Below are 20,714 nucleotides of genomic sequence, written 5' to 3'. Positions count from 1 at the left end.
ATGGAGGCAACCTTTCCAGAAGTAACCAGGGGTGTCTTCCAGGAGTCAATGGACAATCCAGTTGTTTTAAACTTGTATGAAGAAAGGCTGAGGAAGCTGAAACTCTTCAGAATGAAGAAGAAAGGCTCAGAGAGGGATCTTATCAATGTATATAAATACCTGAAGGGAAGATGCACAGAAGATGGAGCCAGGCTCTTTTCAGTAGTTCTCAGTTCTCATATTCTACATGTCATGCTCTTCATCATTCTTCTTTCTGCCCATGAAGACAAAAATGGCATGTGGGCTTTCTGAAATCATTCCATGACTTTAAATTTCTGGGCTTTGTTTTTACTTTTTTATTCCACAAATACACAGGAGAAGCCCATGTGATATCTGCAATCTGAGGAAATATTTAGTGCTTGTATTTTCTGTACATTATTAATTGGTTTTGCATTCGTTGGATGTTTTTAAATAATTTCCCCCTTCTGTAGGTGTGGATGGTATATCCTCCATGCCATCAAGTAAAACAAATCTTGAAGGGAAGTACTTGAAGTTATATGAAAGCCAATCCTTTTTGACACAAGTAAGTTTAAGGCTTAATCCCTCATACAAATCAAGTCCAGAACAGGTGATGGACACCCTAACACATTATGAAGATTGAACCTGTTTACAGGGAGCAGCAAGATCAAGGCTGCTCCATGAGAGGAATCACAAACTAGAATCCAAGTTTAACCTCAGTGCAATGTTGCCATCACTAAGCAAAGCACAGTTCTGCAGCATCTACAAAGAGAAGTCAGAACCAATGTCTGGTAACAGGGTCCCTGACAAGCCCCAGACAGTGCAAGCAATGGATCAAATCCAGGATAAAGCTAGGAAAGCAAGTTAGAAGCAGTAGGAGACAGAACCAGAGACAAATCTGTAATATACATACAAGGAATCCATCCAAAAATAAAAAAATAAAAAACCCTTTTCAAGATCACTCTTGAGACAGGGAGGAAAGCAGGGTTGGAAATTAAAACATCTACAGAATAGTTTCGGGCAGATCAAAGTACCCACAGGTGAACTCATTGACAATGGGGAGGGTCTGTAGGAAGCACCTCGGTGGGTCTGCTGCAGACATTTTGGGTATGTTAGAGCTCTCAGGGCTCTGATAGCTGCTTTATAGGAATTGCCTGAAGCAGGGTCATCTGGAAAGCATGAAATCATTAGTTTTACTGACAAAGAAAGGCAATCAGGTTCATTTTTTTCTCACATCTGCTCTGCATTTGAAACACGTTTCCATTTCCATTCATACAGGTCCTATCTTGATAGGACTAGACCATCCCAGAAGCACAGCTCATGTCTGCTCCCACACTTCCACCACATTCAAGGCTGGGCTGGGTTTCCAGCTCAGGGCATTGGGTAGTACAACCTTTTCAGGGGCTTTGGCTGGCTTTTTCTTCTATGGAAGATTCATTATTGCTGGTACATTGTGCCAGAGCAGACTGTCAAATGTACAGTGTAATCCCATGGACATAGATGAGCTGGGCTCAGGGCAGTTTATATTTGAAGAGTCACAGACTTTCTCTGAGTTAAAACTCTTTAATGGAAGCTAAGACGATGGAGGTGTTTGATACATCATATAAATTTTCAGTCTGTAATAGGCATTCACAGAAAGGATTACTCTGTATGAGGTAAATAAAAATTAGATTTGCTTTGGATTTTTAACTACTACTATATTTTAACTACTAAAATATTTTACCCAAATTAAATTTAAAAATTAGCAAATGTGTAGAACAACAAAGTTGAGAAAAAGAAATGTCTGACAAGTTCAGTAAAGCCTCGCCTGGACCGTCTGTCTGTCTTTTTCATAACTGCATTTACTGCAAAGTCAGCAGAAGCATTACTCAGCTTGATGCATCTCTTATCTAACAGAATAGCTTATATTGCTTATCAAGCAATAAAATTTCACAATTCATTATCAAGTGCATGACTGGAATGCTTTGCAATTATACACATTTTATAAAATGGTGGACAGTAAGGCAGGGGTGTTGTGAAAACAGTCGTCAAATGCACTATTAGTATTTTGGCTACTTCTTGAATTTTATAAAACTCTCGTGTTTTTCCTTTTTTTTTTTATAGTACTTCATTAAGATTACATTAAGGAGAATGTTAAATCATTTGCTTTTCATCTGATCTCAGAATAGAAAGATTAATTTTGTGTCTTTAATATCTCAAGTAAGGAGTTTTACTTAAAAAAATATTCTTACACATCCTTTCCTTCACTGTGGTCATTCTGTGTGCCTTTACATTGTCAAACTTTATATTTCATTTTGCCTATAAAACAAAAGTTAGTATAAACAGTATTTAAAAGAAACTTCATATTTTGACCTTTTTGCATGTGTTTTGAGATTCAGACAGAAATTTTATAGTGGGGGTGGTACTCAATAAGAGATACTTTAAATATAATGTGTATTATTTTAAGAAAAGAAGCTCTCAAATGATTTCAGTTCTATTCTAATTTCTAAATGAATTTCAGATATTTATTCTAATCTCTGAATATTATATTTGAGAACAGTTTGAAATTGAATCTATTTTGATATCAAAAAACCCCACCATTTTGTGGATATTCTATAAACTCTAACAATAGTTTGATAAGTTCAGATGAAGTGCAAAGTTCATTTCTTTAAGTTAAGCAGAAAAAAGACATCCAAATTTTGAAAAGTTCAAACTTTTAATCTAGTGATCTAACGGAATTGCACTTCTGAATATAAGGAAGATTCTATGAGAGTTCATCCATTAGACTTATGAAACTTAATTTTTTTGTTGTCTTTTGTCTTTAGTTATATTTACCTGAGAACTTCAGAGTCCCTCCATTTGCTAAAATAACATGATTGTTTTAAAGAGAGTAAGTGATAGAAGTAGCACTGAGCATGATGAAATATCTTTGCTAATTTTTTAGTATTCACCATCTCAGCTCCTTATGTTCTTCCCAACGTCTTTGTGCTCCTGCAGAATAATGTCTTATGTACCATTGATATGCCAGTAGAAACTGTTGCTCTTAAAGATCAGGCAATGCAATTTGCAAGTGACAGATTTTCCTGTAATTATCTGTTATATATTTGAGAACACTGTAATTTTAAACAGCATAAAATATTCTATAACATTAATAGAAATATAGTTGGCTCATGGTAATTTTTAACATTCTCTTTGTACTTCAGATTGGTGATATGATGCCTTTAAAATGTATAGGATCTCAGACCTAAAGCTATGATTTATTAAATAGCTAATTAAATATTATGTTTTACTAGTAATTATGTTTGAAATATGTTGTATTAATTTTAACCTTAAAAGCATAAACTAAAAAAAAAATTTATATTAACATACTTTGATGCTGAAAGTAATTTGTAGCCAATTAACAATTTTTATCTGACTTTCAAAGAAGGTTCTCATCATACATTTCAAATGCGTAGTTCAGAGGAGCTGCATACTGAAAACAAAAAAGGCTTCTCTGTATCTGTCCAGCTTTTTTCTTGTCTCAAATACTCAGAAAATATGGCCTCACAGTAGCTTCACAGATTCTTTGATTCTTTCTGAAATATGTTTAAATACTGCCCACATATTACCTTTTTACTCTGAGAAGATGAATTCCTAAATTCCCCCTTGCATGTTATCTTAGACGTCATGAGTATATCATGATGCTCTCATTCTATTATTTCCCTTGAAACTGCATTTGCTTTAACCTTTAACAATTCAAGGGAGGTGAAAGAATCTGTCTCAAGGAGTTTTTTCTAGTACATGCTTCAGCTTGTCCATGGCTTGTGGCCAGACAATTTACTTCTGCAGGAAATTCTGTTTGTGCTATTTGTGCTTCTCTCCACCTGCCTATCCGGAGGATGGAACAGATGCCAATGCATTTTTATTTATCTCCCTCAAAAGAGATAAATAATAATCCCACCATAATCAGGGACCTGAACTGAAAAGAAAAGGGAATGCAAAATACCAGAATTAGATCAGCAAGGTTGCATATAGTGCCATTACCTTATCAGCACTTCAAAGAAAATTCTTTAAAAAATTAAAGAACTTAGAAATTAATTTATATGTTGGCCAGTCCTTGCTGTAATGCTCACTGGTGCCATGGCATATGTTAGAGAGCGTTCAGCAGCTGCTCCTAACAGAAAGGTTTTTAGTTTACTGAGTTACCTTAACTCTCCCTGGACTATGCTTTTTCTCCCCCTTTTCATACATATATCTTCAAATCTTACGGAAAATGCAGAGCATGTTTAGAGGCAGAAAAAAAAAAACAGTAGGAGCCCTTCTATCACAAGTTTATGTGTGGAAGAGAATTTTGGTGCTTCATTTCTCCGAAAAAGACCATTTATATTTAGTAGATAGAGATTTTGAGAGCCAAGAGTCCTGGTTCATATGATTCTATGAGAGGGCATGCAGGTGTGCTGCAGAGAAGAGACAAAAGTATTTTCACCATGGAAAGAATTCAGAGGAATATCAGCATTTGGTTTATGTTTATCTTCTGCTGTAAAATACACAGAAAGCCCATAATGCTTCCATACTGCTGACTTGTTATAATCACTGAACATTATTCACCCCCATATTTCTATGGCTGGATATAGTGGATAAACCCTGGCTGGACACCAGGCACCCACCAAATCCTCTCTATCACTCCCCTCTGCAACTGGACAGGGGAGAGAAGATATAACAATGGGTTTGTGGATTGAGACAAGGAGAGATCACTCATCAAATACCATCACAGGCAAAGCAGACTAGAATTAGAGCAATTAATTGAATTTATAAAATCAGAGCAGGATAATGAGAAGTAAAATAAAACCTTTAAAAACACCTTCCCCCACCCATCCCTCCTTTCCAGCTCTACCTGCTCCCTGCCAACAGCTCAGAGAGACAGGGAATGGGGGTTATGTTCAGTTCATCATCTGTGGTTTCTCGCGCTGTTCAGGAAGAGGAGTCCTTTCCCTGCTCCATCATGGGATCCTTCCAACAGGAAATAGTTCTCCATGATTTTTTCCAACATGAGTCCATTGCATGGGAAATAGGTTCCACGAACTACTTCAGCATGGGTCATTCTTCCCTGGTGTGCAGTCCTTCAAGGACAGGCTGCTCCAGCATGTCCCCCACATGGTGACAAGTCATACCAGGAGCCCTGCTCCTCCTCTGTCCACAGGTCTGCAGGTCCCTCTCAGGAGCCTGTTCCAGCATGGACCTCCCACAGGTTCACAGCTTCCTTTCAGGCACCACCCGCTCTGGCAGGGATCTCCTCCATGGGCTGCAGGGGCACAGCTGCCTCAGCATGGGCTGCCCCACAGGCTGCAGGGGAATCTCAGCTCTCATGCCCAGAGCACCTCATGCCCCTCCTGCGCTGACCCTGGTGTCTGTAGAGCTGTCCCCCTCACACATTCTCTTTCAGCTGTTCTCTGGCTGCAGTTTCACCTGTGCAAGAACTTTTTTTCCTTCTTATTAAATATCTTATCATGGAGGTGTTGCCACCATCTCTGATTGGCCCAGCCAGCCTTAGCCAGCAGCATGTCCATCTTGGACATTGTTGGTATTGGCTTTCTTGGACATGGAGGAAGCTTCTGGCACCTTCTCACAGAGGCCACCCTTGTGCTCCTCCTTCTACCAAAATCTGGCCACACAAACCCAACACACCGGAAATAGCTTTTCCTGTTACACATCAAAGCAATCCCTTTTGTAGATTACAAACCTACATTTCACTATACTTCCTAGATTTGCGCTTAGTTATTTAATCTCCTTTTATCTGCATTTTGCCTCATTAAATGTTCTTTAGTGATTTGATCTTACTCCTCCTTTGTCCAATATTACAGTACTGACCACTTGCTGTAGAACATAGGCTGAACTCTTCTATGACACATAGATGTCTGTAAATTAGTGTTGGCCTGACTTGCATAGTCAATGATACTTCACAATTCTGTTTCAAAGGTGTCAGAAAGCAAAATGAAAGAAAATTATTGACAAGACTGGACAAAAATTGCTTGAATGCTGTAGATTTGTATACTGGGGGGAAAAAAGCGTCAGGATTATGTATAACCTCAGTAAGAAAGCTTTCTATTTTCCTGATTGTAATGCTTCCAACTTTGCCTGTCAAAATGGACTGCCCTGTAACCAATGAAGCAGAAAATTTCATGACACGCAGTGAGTCTATCAGTAGTCCTGTGTACATGGTGTACCATGGCCAGTGGGGTCACCATGTAGACTGTGACAATCCCATAGACTTTTTGCATTGCAAATGCACTTCTATGATTTCAACACGTGAGCACATTTGTCCTTTTTTTATTTTTAATTCAAATTTTCAGGAGAAACATGTTCTGTTCGCATCAATGAGTGCCAAGACAGACCCTGTTGGAATGGAGGAACCTGTGAAGAAGACAAAAGTGGCTTCAAATGCAATTGCCCCTTTGGTAAGCATTTATACTTTTTTATATTATTTCTGTGTTGGCACAATATGACGCAGTACTTGCTACTCAAGTGCTATAAAATCTTGTATAATGCAAACATTCTGCTTGCATTTTGAAATGTACAGAGCTAGTTTTTTAGACTAATAAAAATATTTTTTTTCTAATTTGTCATAAGAAAATCTTATAAATTATAGATTACTTAGATAAAAAAAGTGCTTGCAGTACTGGAACATATTGGGAAAGAAATATGACAGAACTGAAGATTTTAAATTATTTAGTGTATATATGTATAGACACCTTACAGCAATACTTTCTTTCATAAAACTTAGGGTTTAGGCAGCAAAATGTTGAAATTTAGCAAACATAAAAACCTTAATCTTTCAAATCTCATTCCACTGGCCAAATTACTAATTCCCAAAGGAACTGAATATTGCTCTAAAGTTTGCATGACCTCAATCTGGTTGCCTGATCTTTGTGGTATCCTAAATGCCCTGAAGTAACCAAGGTATTGTATAAGGCTGGAAGATATGCTAGAGGATATAAGGGACATCCAAGATGCATCAGGCCAGGTAGCAAATGCACTAAGAGCAACACAAAAAGACCAATCAAAATTAGGGAGAAACATATATGATGCTGAAAGTTTTTCCTTTACTAATTTTATATATATATTGTTTAATTTGCGATTTTACATGTTATTTTGTATTGACTAAGAAAACGTAGAAAAGGGTGGGTGAGAAACTCCTGACCTTAGAAATTATAGATTTGACCAAAGGAGCCTGGGGTACTGATTTTGCAACTTGTAAGTTCATTCATAAATATGGATGATAAATTACTGATGAATTAAAGAAGGTTTGTTTTTTATTTACATTTGCGTTTTTAAGCTCATTGTTACTATGGAAAATAAGGTCAAGAAAACAAATTTTATACGGTTATGGACTAAGAAGTACGTATGATACTGTGGTGTTTTGAAGATAAACTTATGGTGATCAGTAAAGCCTGGAAATGTCAGAGTACTGAAACACAGGTCTCCAATGAACCCTCTCAAACTGAGCAACTTTTTAAAAGACAACTTTTATGTATTTAATAATGTAACATCCTTAAATGCCTTGAGGTCAGTATGTGCTGAGTTGGGAATTGAAGACAATACTGACTTATATCTTCAAAGATAAAGTGATGCTTTCAAGTTTGTTGCTTCACTGAGAGAAATGTAAGCCTGCCAGGTGTTTCACTGAATAAAGGCTGTAGCAAAACATTAACACAAACATTATTTCCTTTGTTCTTCTGAGATGAAGATTATCACATTCAATGCATCACTTTGCTATCATGTTTTTGACTCTTGTTGGTGTTCACCAAAACTTTTATCCACGGGAATTTTACACAGAAGCGTGCTGCACCTCTTTCTTTGCACAGATCTAAAAGGAGAGCTCTTTCATACAGCAGAATGCATGTCGGTGACAGGAAACAAAATTGTTGTGGCATTGTATTAGTAATTGTCCATGTCTCTTTCTTTAAAGAAAAGCCAGTCACTTTGTAAAGGTTTCCTTACCCAATTAATTTTTGTAATAATTCCCAATGTGTGTGAGATCTGGAAAATGAGTTTCATTCTAATGACTCTAAAAAATGCTGTCTGTAGCAGTGGTCGTTCATCATCATCAGTCAAATGATCAAAAAAACCTCATAGTGAACCAGGGGTCATCTGTAGAAATGATCAGTTATTTCTGAGAAGAGTTAGGACTTGCTGTAATTTGCAGCTACATTATTAATATGATAGCAAACAATTGGAGAAGGGAAAAATTGTGTGCAGATGTGAATACTTAACAATGAGCTAAAAAGAGGAGAATTTTAATCTAAATGTGATACATATTGTATTTGTGCCCTTGGCCAAATTAATTAATATCCCTGTTCATATTCTCTAGGTGAAAGTGCAGATAAACAAATGTAACCATTTCAAATACATTGTTGTGATTAAATAATGTCTGTAAATTGCCTGAAATCACAAGAAGCTATGTTACTGGGTACTTTTCCTGCTAGCTCAGTTCTAACAAGAGGGTCACTTCAAAAGATAACACAGATGACTTGAGTTAATCTTTAAGTGAAAAAAGACAATTTTTCCCCCATACTCTTGTTGACAGCCAGTGTGCTACTGGATTTCTGTAAAAAATAAGTTTTGCTTCTCAGAGGAACTGTAGTTGTTGGCTTTTTAGCAACGAAATAATAGTGAGTTAAAAAAGAATAAAAATATTTAATACATCACATGTATTCAATAGCAATAGACAAGGGAACCGAAAGAATTTGGATACTCCCTAATGATTAAGTTCTTTTAAATGAAAAAACTTGTATCTATAACTGTCTGACTAGACCAATAACATTTTTAGTCATTAGGTATGTATCTGCTGTCTTTGCACTTTTCTGCTGTGCCTCTGTTGTCTAAAACAGTATCTGCACCATTTTTTAAATGTATAATGATATCTTCTTAAATTTGACCTTTCAATATCAAATATGTTACAAACAATGAACATAAAAATCTTTCCTCTCTCTTCAGTGGAGGTTCTGTTTCTAATTTTTTTTAGATTATTATTTTATGAGTAATAGTAACTCTGTTTTACTAGATACATCTTAAAATAAATTAGTTGGGCAAGAAATATGTCAACATTTCTGCCATGTTGAAAGTGAGCCACACTGTTTTATACCTTTTTTTAAAAATTCAGGGGTAACCACAGTTAGAAGTTACATACATTAAAAGGGTAACCACAATTAGAAGTTACATACATTAAAAGGGTAATCACAGTTAGGAGTTGTATACATTAAAATTTATTGAATTTTTTTTTCAGATTATGGCATAACAATATTGTTATTTATTTGAATATAAAAAAAGCATAAGTCATCTTAAAGTACAATTTAGAAGGAAAGGATTAATTTCTTTTTAGTTTTTCTTTCATAAACATTCATGCTAAGCTAAGACAGATGTGGGGCTTTGCATTAGCAATGGTTGAAGACAGTTTAATGATCTTGACATGGCTTCATAATGAAGAGATACTGTGTAATAGTAAACACAGAGTAAGCATATATGTTTTGAAAGGAAATAGAGATTTTTTTATCTTTTATCTATAGAATGTCCATGCAAAGTGAATGTAAGACTAGCACTTTTTATTATAAAGATACATATTTTTCCAAAAGCTTATCTGGTTGCCCACGGTATGCATACCTGGCTCAGTGAGAACATGGATGATGTTCTCACATCATACACATGATACATGAAAAATGTAAGGCTGAATTCTTCACCATACTGTGTCCTGTAGATAATTGGTTGTATCTGAAGAAAGTAAGCAGATTAGCCTGATTAATAAACAAGGTTCATTAACTCAACAAGAATGTTATGGTAATACTTAGGCTGCTTCTGATAATAAGTAGGATCTTTCAGATCCTGCGCCTTTATAGAGTGATTAAGAAATGCACAGCAACTAACATATTGCCATTGAGGGGAGTTAAGGAAATTAAATTGTCAGAGAATATTCATAATCTGATAAAACTGCTTTTGATTGAAACTTGTGGTCCTCCAGTTTTATTTTATTTAAGGAGTTTAAAGTGGAAAAAGCATGCAGATATGCAAATTGACCTGTGCTATATTAAGGCAATAATCAATCAAACATTTTTATGTGTATATTAACTTTCCGAGTTTTTCTTCTAGAGAGTTACCCAGATCTACCCCAAATGCTTCTGTAGCCTACACAGTCCATTTAAATGACCCAAAATTTGCAATTTTTATTATGTTTTCAAACTTACACATAGAGTTCATTCATCCTTGAGAAGCACAATTGGTTTTTTTGTCAATAAATCAGAACTTTATATATTTAACAACTCTAAAACATATGCATTTAACAGTATGAGCTCATTTTATGAAAACATATCTTATGCTTTATTAATTACTTTCAAGTAGTTCAATTTCTTCATATGTGGTCAATTTTAATACTCAAACTGTTATTTTTATATGACAAATCCCCTTTCAGCAGCTTTAAAAATAATCCATTAAAATTCTCTCTAATACAGCTGAGACCTTAGAAATTATTCCAGTAGTCCATCCTGCTGTTGATAAGATATTGTCACTAAATAGGATGAAATGAGGTCATTTAATCATACAGATCATTAATTCACATAAATGTATCTCAGCTTTGCTGGAAACCTGAAATAACTAGAGTCAAATTTTAAAAGCAGATAACTAGATAAAATAATTTCCTTGTAAGAAATTTGGGTTGATGTTGAAGTTTTTGGTTTTGGGGTTTTTTGGGGGGGGAGGTTTGCTTGTTGCTTTTGTTTGGTCAATTTGTTTTTTTTCTTTGGGTTTAGTTTTTCTCATTTCCCTGTACAATATTCTAATTTTATTAACACAACATAGGAAGCCCATGCATCAAAAGGTATGGGTTATTTTTAGTAATGGACTCTTCAAGGTCTACTTTTGCAGATTTTTGTGACAGAACATGATCTTTATTTTTGCATCTCAAGATAAGAGGGAGTAATATACAGATAGATCAAATATAATCAGACAATATCTTTAGATATTGCATGAAATCATTACCTAAGTCCTTTTCTCTCTTAGTAAAAGACATGCATGGCTTTCAGGTGAACATCTTCTGAAACTGTTTTTCAGGAAAATAATTGTATAATAATATAGCTTGTGTGACGGGTTACTGCTATATACTGATGACCTTGTACAGGAGATTTTACAGGCATTATTTCTGAACTTTAGGTAGGTCAGGTCAAGTGTAATATATTTTAGCTTTTGCTTTGTTCCTCACTATCCTACTCTAGGTTTAATTTGCAATAAATTAGATCCATTTTCTCCAAGTTGAGTTTATTTTTCCCATAATTCTCTCTAGCAAGTGATTTCACTGTCTTTATCTCAACCAATGAGATATTTCATCTAATTTTCGCTCCCTGTCCTGCTGACAAGAGGCAGTAAGAAAGCAGATAGCTGGGTAGAGGTCTGGAAGCCATCCAGGGTGAATCCACCACACATCCACAAGCATCAATGCTGTGAATCAGCAGATTTAAGAAAAAGTAAAAATAGGAACCTTCATTATTTTACCATCCTCCAGTCTCTCGTGCAACAAAGGATGAAGTCTGTAGAAAGAAAGTTCTAAAATATTTAAATTCATTTATTCATTGATACAAATAGCATAAGAAAATTTTCATGAGATTCTTGAAATATGGGAAAAGCACTGTAACTATAAGTCCTATCAGCAGGATGGAAAGACCCTAAATAAACCTTCTGCTCAGTACTGTGATAGAGCCAAGTGCTGCCCTTATAGCAGCTCTGTCTGGAAGATGACACTGGAAAACCAAGGTATTCCAAGGAGTCTGAAACCTGTGTTTCACCCCAGCAAGGCATCTTGTGTTGTTAAATTGTATCATCTGATGTTTTTCATCAATTTTATTGGAAGAAACTCCAGCCTCTTTCCTTGGAGCAGAGAAAACGTTCAGTCAGTACCAAACGTACTGAGGAAAATGGTAGGCACTGTCTCTTGTCATCACTTGCTGACCCCATGTGATCTTTATCATTAGAAACATAAGGACTGATCAGTATTGATTAGCAGGTATTCTGAATTCAGTGTAATAAAATAATACCATCTTCAGTGATGGAGGCAATGGCCAAGGAAATTTAAGTGATGATACATATGCAGCTACTATTTGATACTTGATTTAGAATGTGATGTTGGAACTAATATGGTGTTGGCTCAATATAGAGTGAAAGTAATTCTCCACACAATCTATCAAAAAATTGAAGGGAAGATAACCGATGAGAAAGTCCTAAAGGACCTGTGCTGTGCTCCAACCTTTGTTAAGATTAATGCATCCAGTAAACTTTTAACCTATCAGTGAACCAGCATGTTTAGCAGGGAAAAAAGTATCCATGGAGACTCTTAGATCTGCTCTTTTTCCAAGAAATAATATACATTTTCAAACCCATGGATTCATTCCCTGTATGTTTTATTGCCTTGAAGTTTCTTTGTACATTCTTCTTCTTTTATGTTGCTCGGTCTTCAGATTTTTTATTAGTCCCTGATGGTTTTTTTAATTTTGGCTCTTTATACTGCTCATTGAACCACTATTAATTCTTTGAGTTTGCTTTCAATTTTTTTTTATATTGCATCTTCAGGTTGCTTTATGAAGATTTGCCACTTGTTACCCTTTCCATTCTGCTTCCATTGAATTTCACCTTTTTTTTTCTCTATGAAAACAAATATTTAGAAACTTGTATTTGTTGCAGGTATGCTCATAAACACTAATTAAATTTCTGTTTCTTGCAGACAGTCTAGTTAGCAAGAATTTTTATTTTTTGTCACTGAGTACGTGCATTGTTTTACTGGTTAACTTGCTACTTGTTTATTTTACTTATTATAAACTTCGATTGTTTTTAAATTACTTTTATAGATGAGTTCTGTTAGTTAAACTTTTCAGTCCACCTGTTTTATTCATGTAGGATAAATATTTTAAGGTTTTCAAATTTGGTGAAATTGTTTTTACAGGTTTACTTCTTCCTTTAGTTCACTTGAAGCAAAATATTGTGTAGACTGTCATGATAGCCTTTTATGGAGGTAATGACTCACTCTTTTAGTCACCTTTCCTTTTAGTCTTTCAGCTAGATGAGAGTAAGAGTAAACTGAAAATTTTCATTTTTGTGTGTTTCAGTGCACATGAATATGTCATTAGTCTTTTCTTTACACCTGAAAAGTTCTTAACCTAACACCTTATTCTGAAAAAATTAAAATCATTGATGACTTCAGGAAGCTTAATATGTCAAAATAACATGAAAGAATAAGCATCAGCAGCTGAATAAAATTGTAGCAACAAAAAGATTTCTAACACAGCTGTTTCCATGACAACCTCCCTTCTTCGGTTTCAAAAACATTTCTGCATTACTCCTGTGCTACTCATCATTTTTTTTTTGTATGTTATTTAAATTGATAGATGTTTCTATTTGTTCATATAGAATATTGGATGAAACACGTGACAGAAAGTATTGTTCTATTTGTATTACAATAGTGTCACGATACCTGATTTATATGAGGAGCACTTATATGACATGCTTTCTTTATGATGTTTTTATTTTCAGTGTTAATATGACCCGGGGAGTTCAATGGGTTTTGGCTTGTTTGTTTGTTTGAAGGGCAACCCTCATTGTTGCAAACAAAATAGGAAGTAGTTGGATATACCACAGTTTAATTTCCCTATTTTTTGGTTGTATAGAAAACATTAATACAGATGAGATGAACATTTTGCTAGAGGTACCAGTCTTTTGTATCAGAGTTTAAACTGGGAGACCTTGCATTCCGAAAACTAAGTTTTAGCCAGCAGAAGACAGATGAGATGAGGTGAGATGAATACCAGCTGATGCCATTTACTCTGTGACTAAAGACACTGCAGTAGAAGTTGACAGAGGTCTCCTTAGCAATATTCTGATGCCATTTTTCATCTTTACAAATTAATTTTGCAGCTTTTTTTTTAAATTTGCATAATTTTCTTCCATATTCTCTTCATGATACCTTTAAGATTCTTAAAAAAGTTCCTCTATTTTAATAAAGCGCAATGCTATGCTTTACTCTGCTATCTGGACCTAAAAAGGACAAGTGGAAAATGTGTATATATTATAACTAAATGTGAATCATCAAAAAAATAACAGGAAGGATGATATGTGTAGCAGGATGATAAAGGCAGAATTGCAGTCTGTACAAACAGTGAAAATTAGCTGTAATAAGGCAATTAGGCAATTAAAAAGTTCACTAAAATGAAACCTCACAAAAGCTACCACAGAATTTTATTATGTTCAACATAATTGGCAGTCCTATTTAGAGGATTACTCAGGACTGAAAATAGTGAAGCTGCTGCCCAAATTAAAGCACACTGTTTGAGACAAATGGCATCCTCTCTGCATATGTTATAACTTCAGCAATTAAAAATAAAATTTTAAATTAATTAATAGCATTAATACTCCAGTCACCGTGTCTGGAGTAGTCTAGGCTGCCCACACTATTAATTTGTTGTTGCATCCAACCTCCATAGGCAATCCTCAAATCAAGTACTCAGTCCAAACAGAACTAGAAAGTTCTGAGACCAGGTTCCCAGTTCACTTTAAAAACAATAAATCAAAGCTATGCAATTAGCAATAACATAAAGGGTCACCAATGATCAATTTTGCATAACTGTTTCTTAAGAAAGGAACACCTGCACAACTCAGTAGAGTTTACTACAGCACTATGTATCAAATGTAGGGACAGTTTTACCCACAATCCTAGTTAAGATCAAATTTAATGATGATCTACATGATTAGGTTGGGATCCCATTCCAAGGTTCATTGATTCTTCAACAAAATATTTTCATTTTCTCTAATTCTACAATATTATGTCAACTACTCTTGGGTATGTCTTTTCTTACATATGGCCTGTACATTTGAGACAGCCTGTTCATCTATGCACCTTGTGACTGGATATGTTTTTCTTTTGGTGCAGATATTTTTATGAACCTAGTATCTGCACAGAATCATAGAATGTTTTGGATTGGAAGAGACCTTAAAGATCCTCTAGTTCCAGCACTCCTGCAGAGGCACCTTCCACTGGACCAGATTTTTTAATCCAACCTGGCCTTGAACACTTCCAGGGATGAGGTATTCCCAACTTCTCTGGAAAACCTCCTCCAGTGCCTCACCACCCTTACAGTAAAGAATTTCTCCCTAATATCCAAATTAAATCTGCCCTCTTTCAGTTTAAAACCATTGCCCCTTGTCTTTGTCACTACCTACCCATAGAAAAAGTCCCTCTTTCATAAACCCTCCTTTAAGTACTAGAATCTATCCCCATCTTGTCCTCTCACCCTTGAACCCCAAAATCCTTTTCTTTTCTGTCCTTTCTGTCCTGTTCTTGCAAACCTTGCCAAACCTCTGCCAAACTTTTTTCCAGTTTGTATTTGTGTTTGGGATTGCCCTGTCCCAGGCATGGAATCTTGCCTTTTATAACTACTTCTCAAACCTGTCAAAGTCCCTCTGGACATCATCCCTACCCTGCAGCATCTCAACTGCACCACACAGATTGGTGTAGTCAGCAAAGTTGCCTGAGGGTGCACTAAATTCCATTGTGCTAGTGCCAACAAAGATGTCAAACAATGCTGGTCCAAATTATTGACCCCTGAGAAATGCCATTTGTCACTGATCTCAACTTGAGATTGAGGAGTTGATTGAGGAGAAGATCTCAACTTCTACATTGAGCCATTGACTGCATCTTACTGACATTTTTTGTAAAATAAGTTCATTATAAACTTCCTTGATTACATGTGTAGTTTCATCTTCGCAGATTTCTTATGATACCTAGAAATTCAATTTACATATCAATGATAAAACCACATTTGGATAAACAAAAACTCATAATAATACCACTTAAAATATACATAATAATATCTCTCTAGATGCCTATTATTAATATGTATTTATGACTGTTCATGTAAGTAATCAAAATTTCTTGTGGAAATTTATTTGATTAAGCAACCAAAATTATAGACTGATGGAAAGGGTTTGTATGCAATTTCTCAGGGAAATATTTCAATAAAAAGAACACTGACTTTTAATCCTTTCTATATGTGGTGAATTTGTCTCATCAAGAAACTTTATGAAAGGTTTCTTTAGCTAAATTCCACATAAACTTACTTATTTACCTTGTGCATGATTTTCTTTTGTCTTCCTTATTTTTTTAGTTGAATGAGAAAGATATTCTTATTTGCCTGAATGTGGTTAAACCATGCTGTACTTTGTGGGAATACGTTATCACTCTTTATCATTTCTATGCCTTCTTTTAGAACCATTTATTTTACTTCTACATGTTAGTGCAGCCCTGCCAGATGTGTTTGACTTCTGTACTGTTCATGAATTGGTATTGATATTGATATTGATATTGATATTGACATTGACATTGACATTGATATTGATATTGGTAAAAGAGCTGAGAAAAGACACTTATCCTTGTAGAACAAGGATATCCTTGCGGACCAGCTGAATGACAAATTTATTACTGATGATCACTGTCACACAATGAAATAATAATCCATTGTGGTTAGCAGTGAAGAAGACCTGTATGAAGTTCTAGTCTGCCTTCATAACTAGGCATGGTTATTCTCTCCAGTCTATTTTGCATAAACTGTGGTTAGACAGGAAACTGAATATCTGGTTACTCTTTCTACTTACTACGCAGGAATCGAGCCCAAAACCAATCTGCAAGTACTCCCTGAGAGGATTCAGCAGCTTTCTTCCTTAAGCTTGTAACTCAGACTGTGCCAACTGTGTCAGCTGGACTTTCAGAGTATGAAAAGCATGCTTTGACAGCTGGATGGGGAGTCTGTACATCAACCAGGAGAGAAATAGAGCACAGTACAGATTGCACATAATTCCAAGAGAATTATTCAGCTTTGCTAACTGGGATTTAGTTAAACTTTAGTTGAACTTCATGGTCAAATTCAAGTTTCTTTTTTTCAAGCAAGTTCATTTAGCTTCCTTTTCATGAAATTAACTTCCTTGCCATCCAAAACAAACCTTTACTTTTCAAAAAAATTCTATTGTTTTTGGCTGGAATGGAGTTAGTGTTCCTCATAGCACTTCATATAATGCAGTGTTTTGGATTTGTGACAAAATAAGTGTTGATATCATACTAATGTTTCTTGCTAAATAGTGTTTGCACAGCAAGGACTTTTCTGTTTCTCACACTGCCCTGCTGGCAAGTATGCTGGTGGTGCACCAGGAGTTGGGAGAGGCTATAGCTGGACCGCTGAGCCCAACTAACAACAGGGACATCCCATACCATATGACATCATTCTCAGCATATAAAAATGAGGGAAGAAGGATGCGAGGGACGTTTATCTTCCTAAGTCACCATTGGGCATGATGGGGCTCTGCTTTCCTAGGGATGGCTGAGCAACTGACTGCTGATGTGAAGCAGTGAATAAATTCTTTGGTTTTCTTTGCTTGCATGCACTGCTTTTCTTTCCCTATTGAACTGTCTTTTTCCAAACCCATGAGTTTTTCTTACTTTTGTTCTTCCAATTCTCTCTCTCATCCCACTGTGGGGCACTGAGTGAGCAGCTGCATTGGGTTCAGCTGCCCACCGGCATTAACTAATCACATTGCCATATTTTTCCTCCTTGTTTTCATTCCATAAAATAAGATGTAGTTATAGTCTAAAGATAATTAAAGTCATTAATATATCAAAATTTTAGTGAAATAGATTTGTTGCATATTCTGGTAGGCTTTGAGATAAATTTAGCTCTGCTATTGCAGAGCTGCAGTAGCATTCCAGTAGCACAATAAATAGTTAATCCCACCAGTGATTTTCTTTCTTCAGGTATATTTAGAAATTATCAGTGAGTAATCCTCTTGTCCGCCCACCTACATCTTTCTAATCTTTTTTTCTTTTTTCCTTTTTTTACTCCAAATATACAGTCCTTCAACACAAATTATCTTCTCAAGCTGTATATCAACAACTTCTCTGATGTCAAGTTACATGCAGTAGAACGGCATGTTTGGGTGATTTTATACCACATGAGCTGTATAGAATGACAACTGCCTTTAACCTCCATGACTTGTTACCTTTGGTGAATTGCACTTTTTTCTGTCATATTACACTGCAAACTCATATCTAATTTGCCACCCATGGCCACCCACATACTCTACTACAAGAAAGAGGGCATCTCTCTCTTGAAGTTTCTCCACTTTATTAGATTGAATACCCATTTCATTCCTGTGGAATTTTGCTGTAATAAAAGAATTCTCAGTATTCTTCAAAGTGCAAAGAGGATTACCTTTATCCACTGCTGTGGTAAATGTATATAGCCATAGCTATGAACTGAACACTGGGACTTTAGCATCACTAGTTACACTTACCTTTTTATTGAAACTTTTTTCTCCACTTATTCTAATATAACTGAATACACTGAACACAGCATCATAAATTTATTGTTTCAGCATTGTTTTAATGCAGCACGATTTGGGTTGGAAGGGATTGTAAAGATCATCTACTTTAAAACCCCACTGTCATGGCAGGGACACCTCTCACTGGACCAGCTTGGTCAACTCCTTATCAAGTCTGGAACTGAACACTCCCAGGGATGGGACATACCACAGCCTCTCTGAATAAACTGTTCTAGTTCTTTACCACTCTTGCAGTGGAGAATTTCTTCTCAATGTCTAATCTAAACCTGCCTGTTTTAGTTTAGAACCATTGCCTCTTGTCCTATCATTATTTTCCTATATAAAAAGTCCCTCTCCCTCCTTTTAATATGCCCCTTTAAAGGACTGGAAGGTCACAATGATGTGTCCCCAGGGCTTTCTCTTCTCCAGTCTGAACAACCCCAAGTGTTTCAGCCTGTCTTCATAGGAGAGGTGCTCTGGTCATTTTCATGGCTCTTCTCTGGACCCATTCTAACAAGTCTGTCTTGTCTTGAGCACCCCAGACTTGGATGCAGTAATGCAGGTATGAGCCTCAAGAGGGAAGAGTGGAGGTGGAGAATAGCCTTCCTTGGACTATTGGCCATTCTTATTTTGAATCAGCTTTTGGGGTCTGTAAAGAGGTTTATGGGCTTTTTTTCTGTTTGGCCTTCTGGGCTCTGAATGCACTCTCTTGTACAGATTTTCATCCATGGGGATCCAAAGGAGGACTAGATCAGCTATATGATGTAAATGTGTGCTGTAAATAGTAATGGTTGATAACGCAAATGACATTTGTGTAACATAGGCTGTTACTTATCCAAGTTTTCTTTTCCTCCCTCATATCTCTGAGTTAGTAGTTTGGGGTTTTTTTGGTTTTTTGGGGTTTCTTCAAGAACATATGTTGAAAAGGTGTATTTTAGGAATAGTTTTTCCCTTTCTCCTTTTTCGCTTGGGACAGATAATTTATCACTGAGAGCTGAAGGGCTGACAGTGGTAATTGCATAGTTAGGTATTGTGATTTCCTTAACATAGATTCAATTTTTCTATGTTTAAGGTAACGTGTTCAATTTTAGCCACCTTAAGACAAAAATCTATTGGGAATTCTCCACTGTGATAGAAAAGGAGAGCTAATGACAGAGCTTTTCAGTCATTAGAAGCATCAGAACACAACTTTACCATCCATGGAGAAAATAGAAATAGAACTTTTAGACCTGTGACTTTTTTGAATTTGAAATTATTCACTGAATTTAATGAGATTTTGCATGTAAAAGTTTATTAAGTTTATTACATAAACTTAAGCTCACAGAATTTATTTTTTAAAGGTATGAGGATAAATATAATAAACTGTTTAAGTGCTTAAATTATAATTTCTTAGTCTCCGTTTTCTAATTTTAATTATATGACAAATTTATAACAAGGACAGAACTTTTTAACAAGTTAAAAAAATAGATTTTTGCATACATTCTAGCATATGAAATATTATCTGGCTTTAGAATGAGAAATTAATAGTCAAGACTTTCAAGAAATAATGAGGCAATTTTTCATTGAAAGTTTTATTAGAATTTAGAGAAAAAAAAATAGAAAAATCATACATTTCAGGAAGATTTATACTGGTTATAAAAGATAGGCTATCATTACTTGTATTAGGTTGAATACACCAGTTATCTTGTTGCCTTTTATAAAGGCAGATGGTTTTGAGAACATCTCAAGGAATATCAGCAAAATGTGCCAATGTCTATAATGTCACTATCATTTATGAAAGTATATTGATCAGATAATTGCACTTGCTATCTGTGCATGTGATGAATTAAATAATTATTTATTCTGCTTAATGAAACCCTGAAAAATAATTAGTTACACTAAATGTCTTCTAATTATTCATTTTCTACAAAAGAATTAATGTATTTCAGATCACCCAAAGAACAGTCATTACCAACCAAACCTGATTACTCAGTAAAATGCATGTGAGATTCCTACTTTTAAGGTAGGAATCAAGTAAAAGTAGAAAGAATGACAGTGAGTTTTAGATTTCTACTGATGTTTAGAGTGTTTTTTTTTTTTTTTTTATATCTACAGTACTATGAGGCTTAGGAGATTTTCAAATTAGTATCACAAATGTCAGAAAGGTCTGACCAGCTTTTCACTTCTATACTCTGAGACACTCGAAACCTATTTAAAAGTCTGCTTTTCTAAAGAATTGCACAAAAAGTATAGTCCACTGGAAATAATGCAGATCATAACTACTCGGCAATATGTGCTTACTTCCTACTTCCTGTCCCCTTCCCCCCCCAAAAAACCAAAACCAACAATCCCTAGTAATATTAGAGGGGAATTTCTTGCTGACAGAA

The 20,714-nt window shown here is 35.5% G+C and overlaps 1 protein-coding gene across 1 annotated transcript in view; it reads left to right on the top strand.

Moving 5' to 3' along the window:
- EYS (eyes shut homolog) overlaps positions 1-20,714 on the top strand; it is a 704,733-nt gene that overhangs the window by 97,942 nt on the left and 586,077 nt on the right. The window contains exon 11 of the mRNA XM_064707313.1: positions 6,306-6,410. Coding sequence (XP_064563383.1) covers positions 6,306-6,410 — 105 coding nt within the window. The remainder of the gene's footprint in view (positions 1-6,305; positions 6,411-20,714) is intronic.

The sequence above is a fragment of the Zonotrichia leucophrys genome, chromosome 3 (genome assembly GCF_028769735.1).
Source record: "Zonotrichia leucophrys gambelii isolate GWCS_2022_RI chromosome 3, RI_Zleu_2.0, whole genome shotgun sequence".
NCBI classification, from domain to species: Eukaryota; Metazoa; Chordata; class Aves; order Passeriformes; family Passerellidae; genus Zonotrichia; species Zonotrichia leucophrys.
The sequence above is the reverse complement of the archived record's forward strand: the minus strand, read 5'-3'. Positions and strand labels throughout refer to the sequence as shown.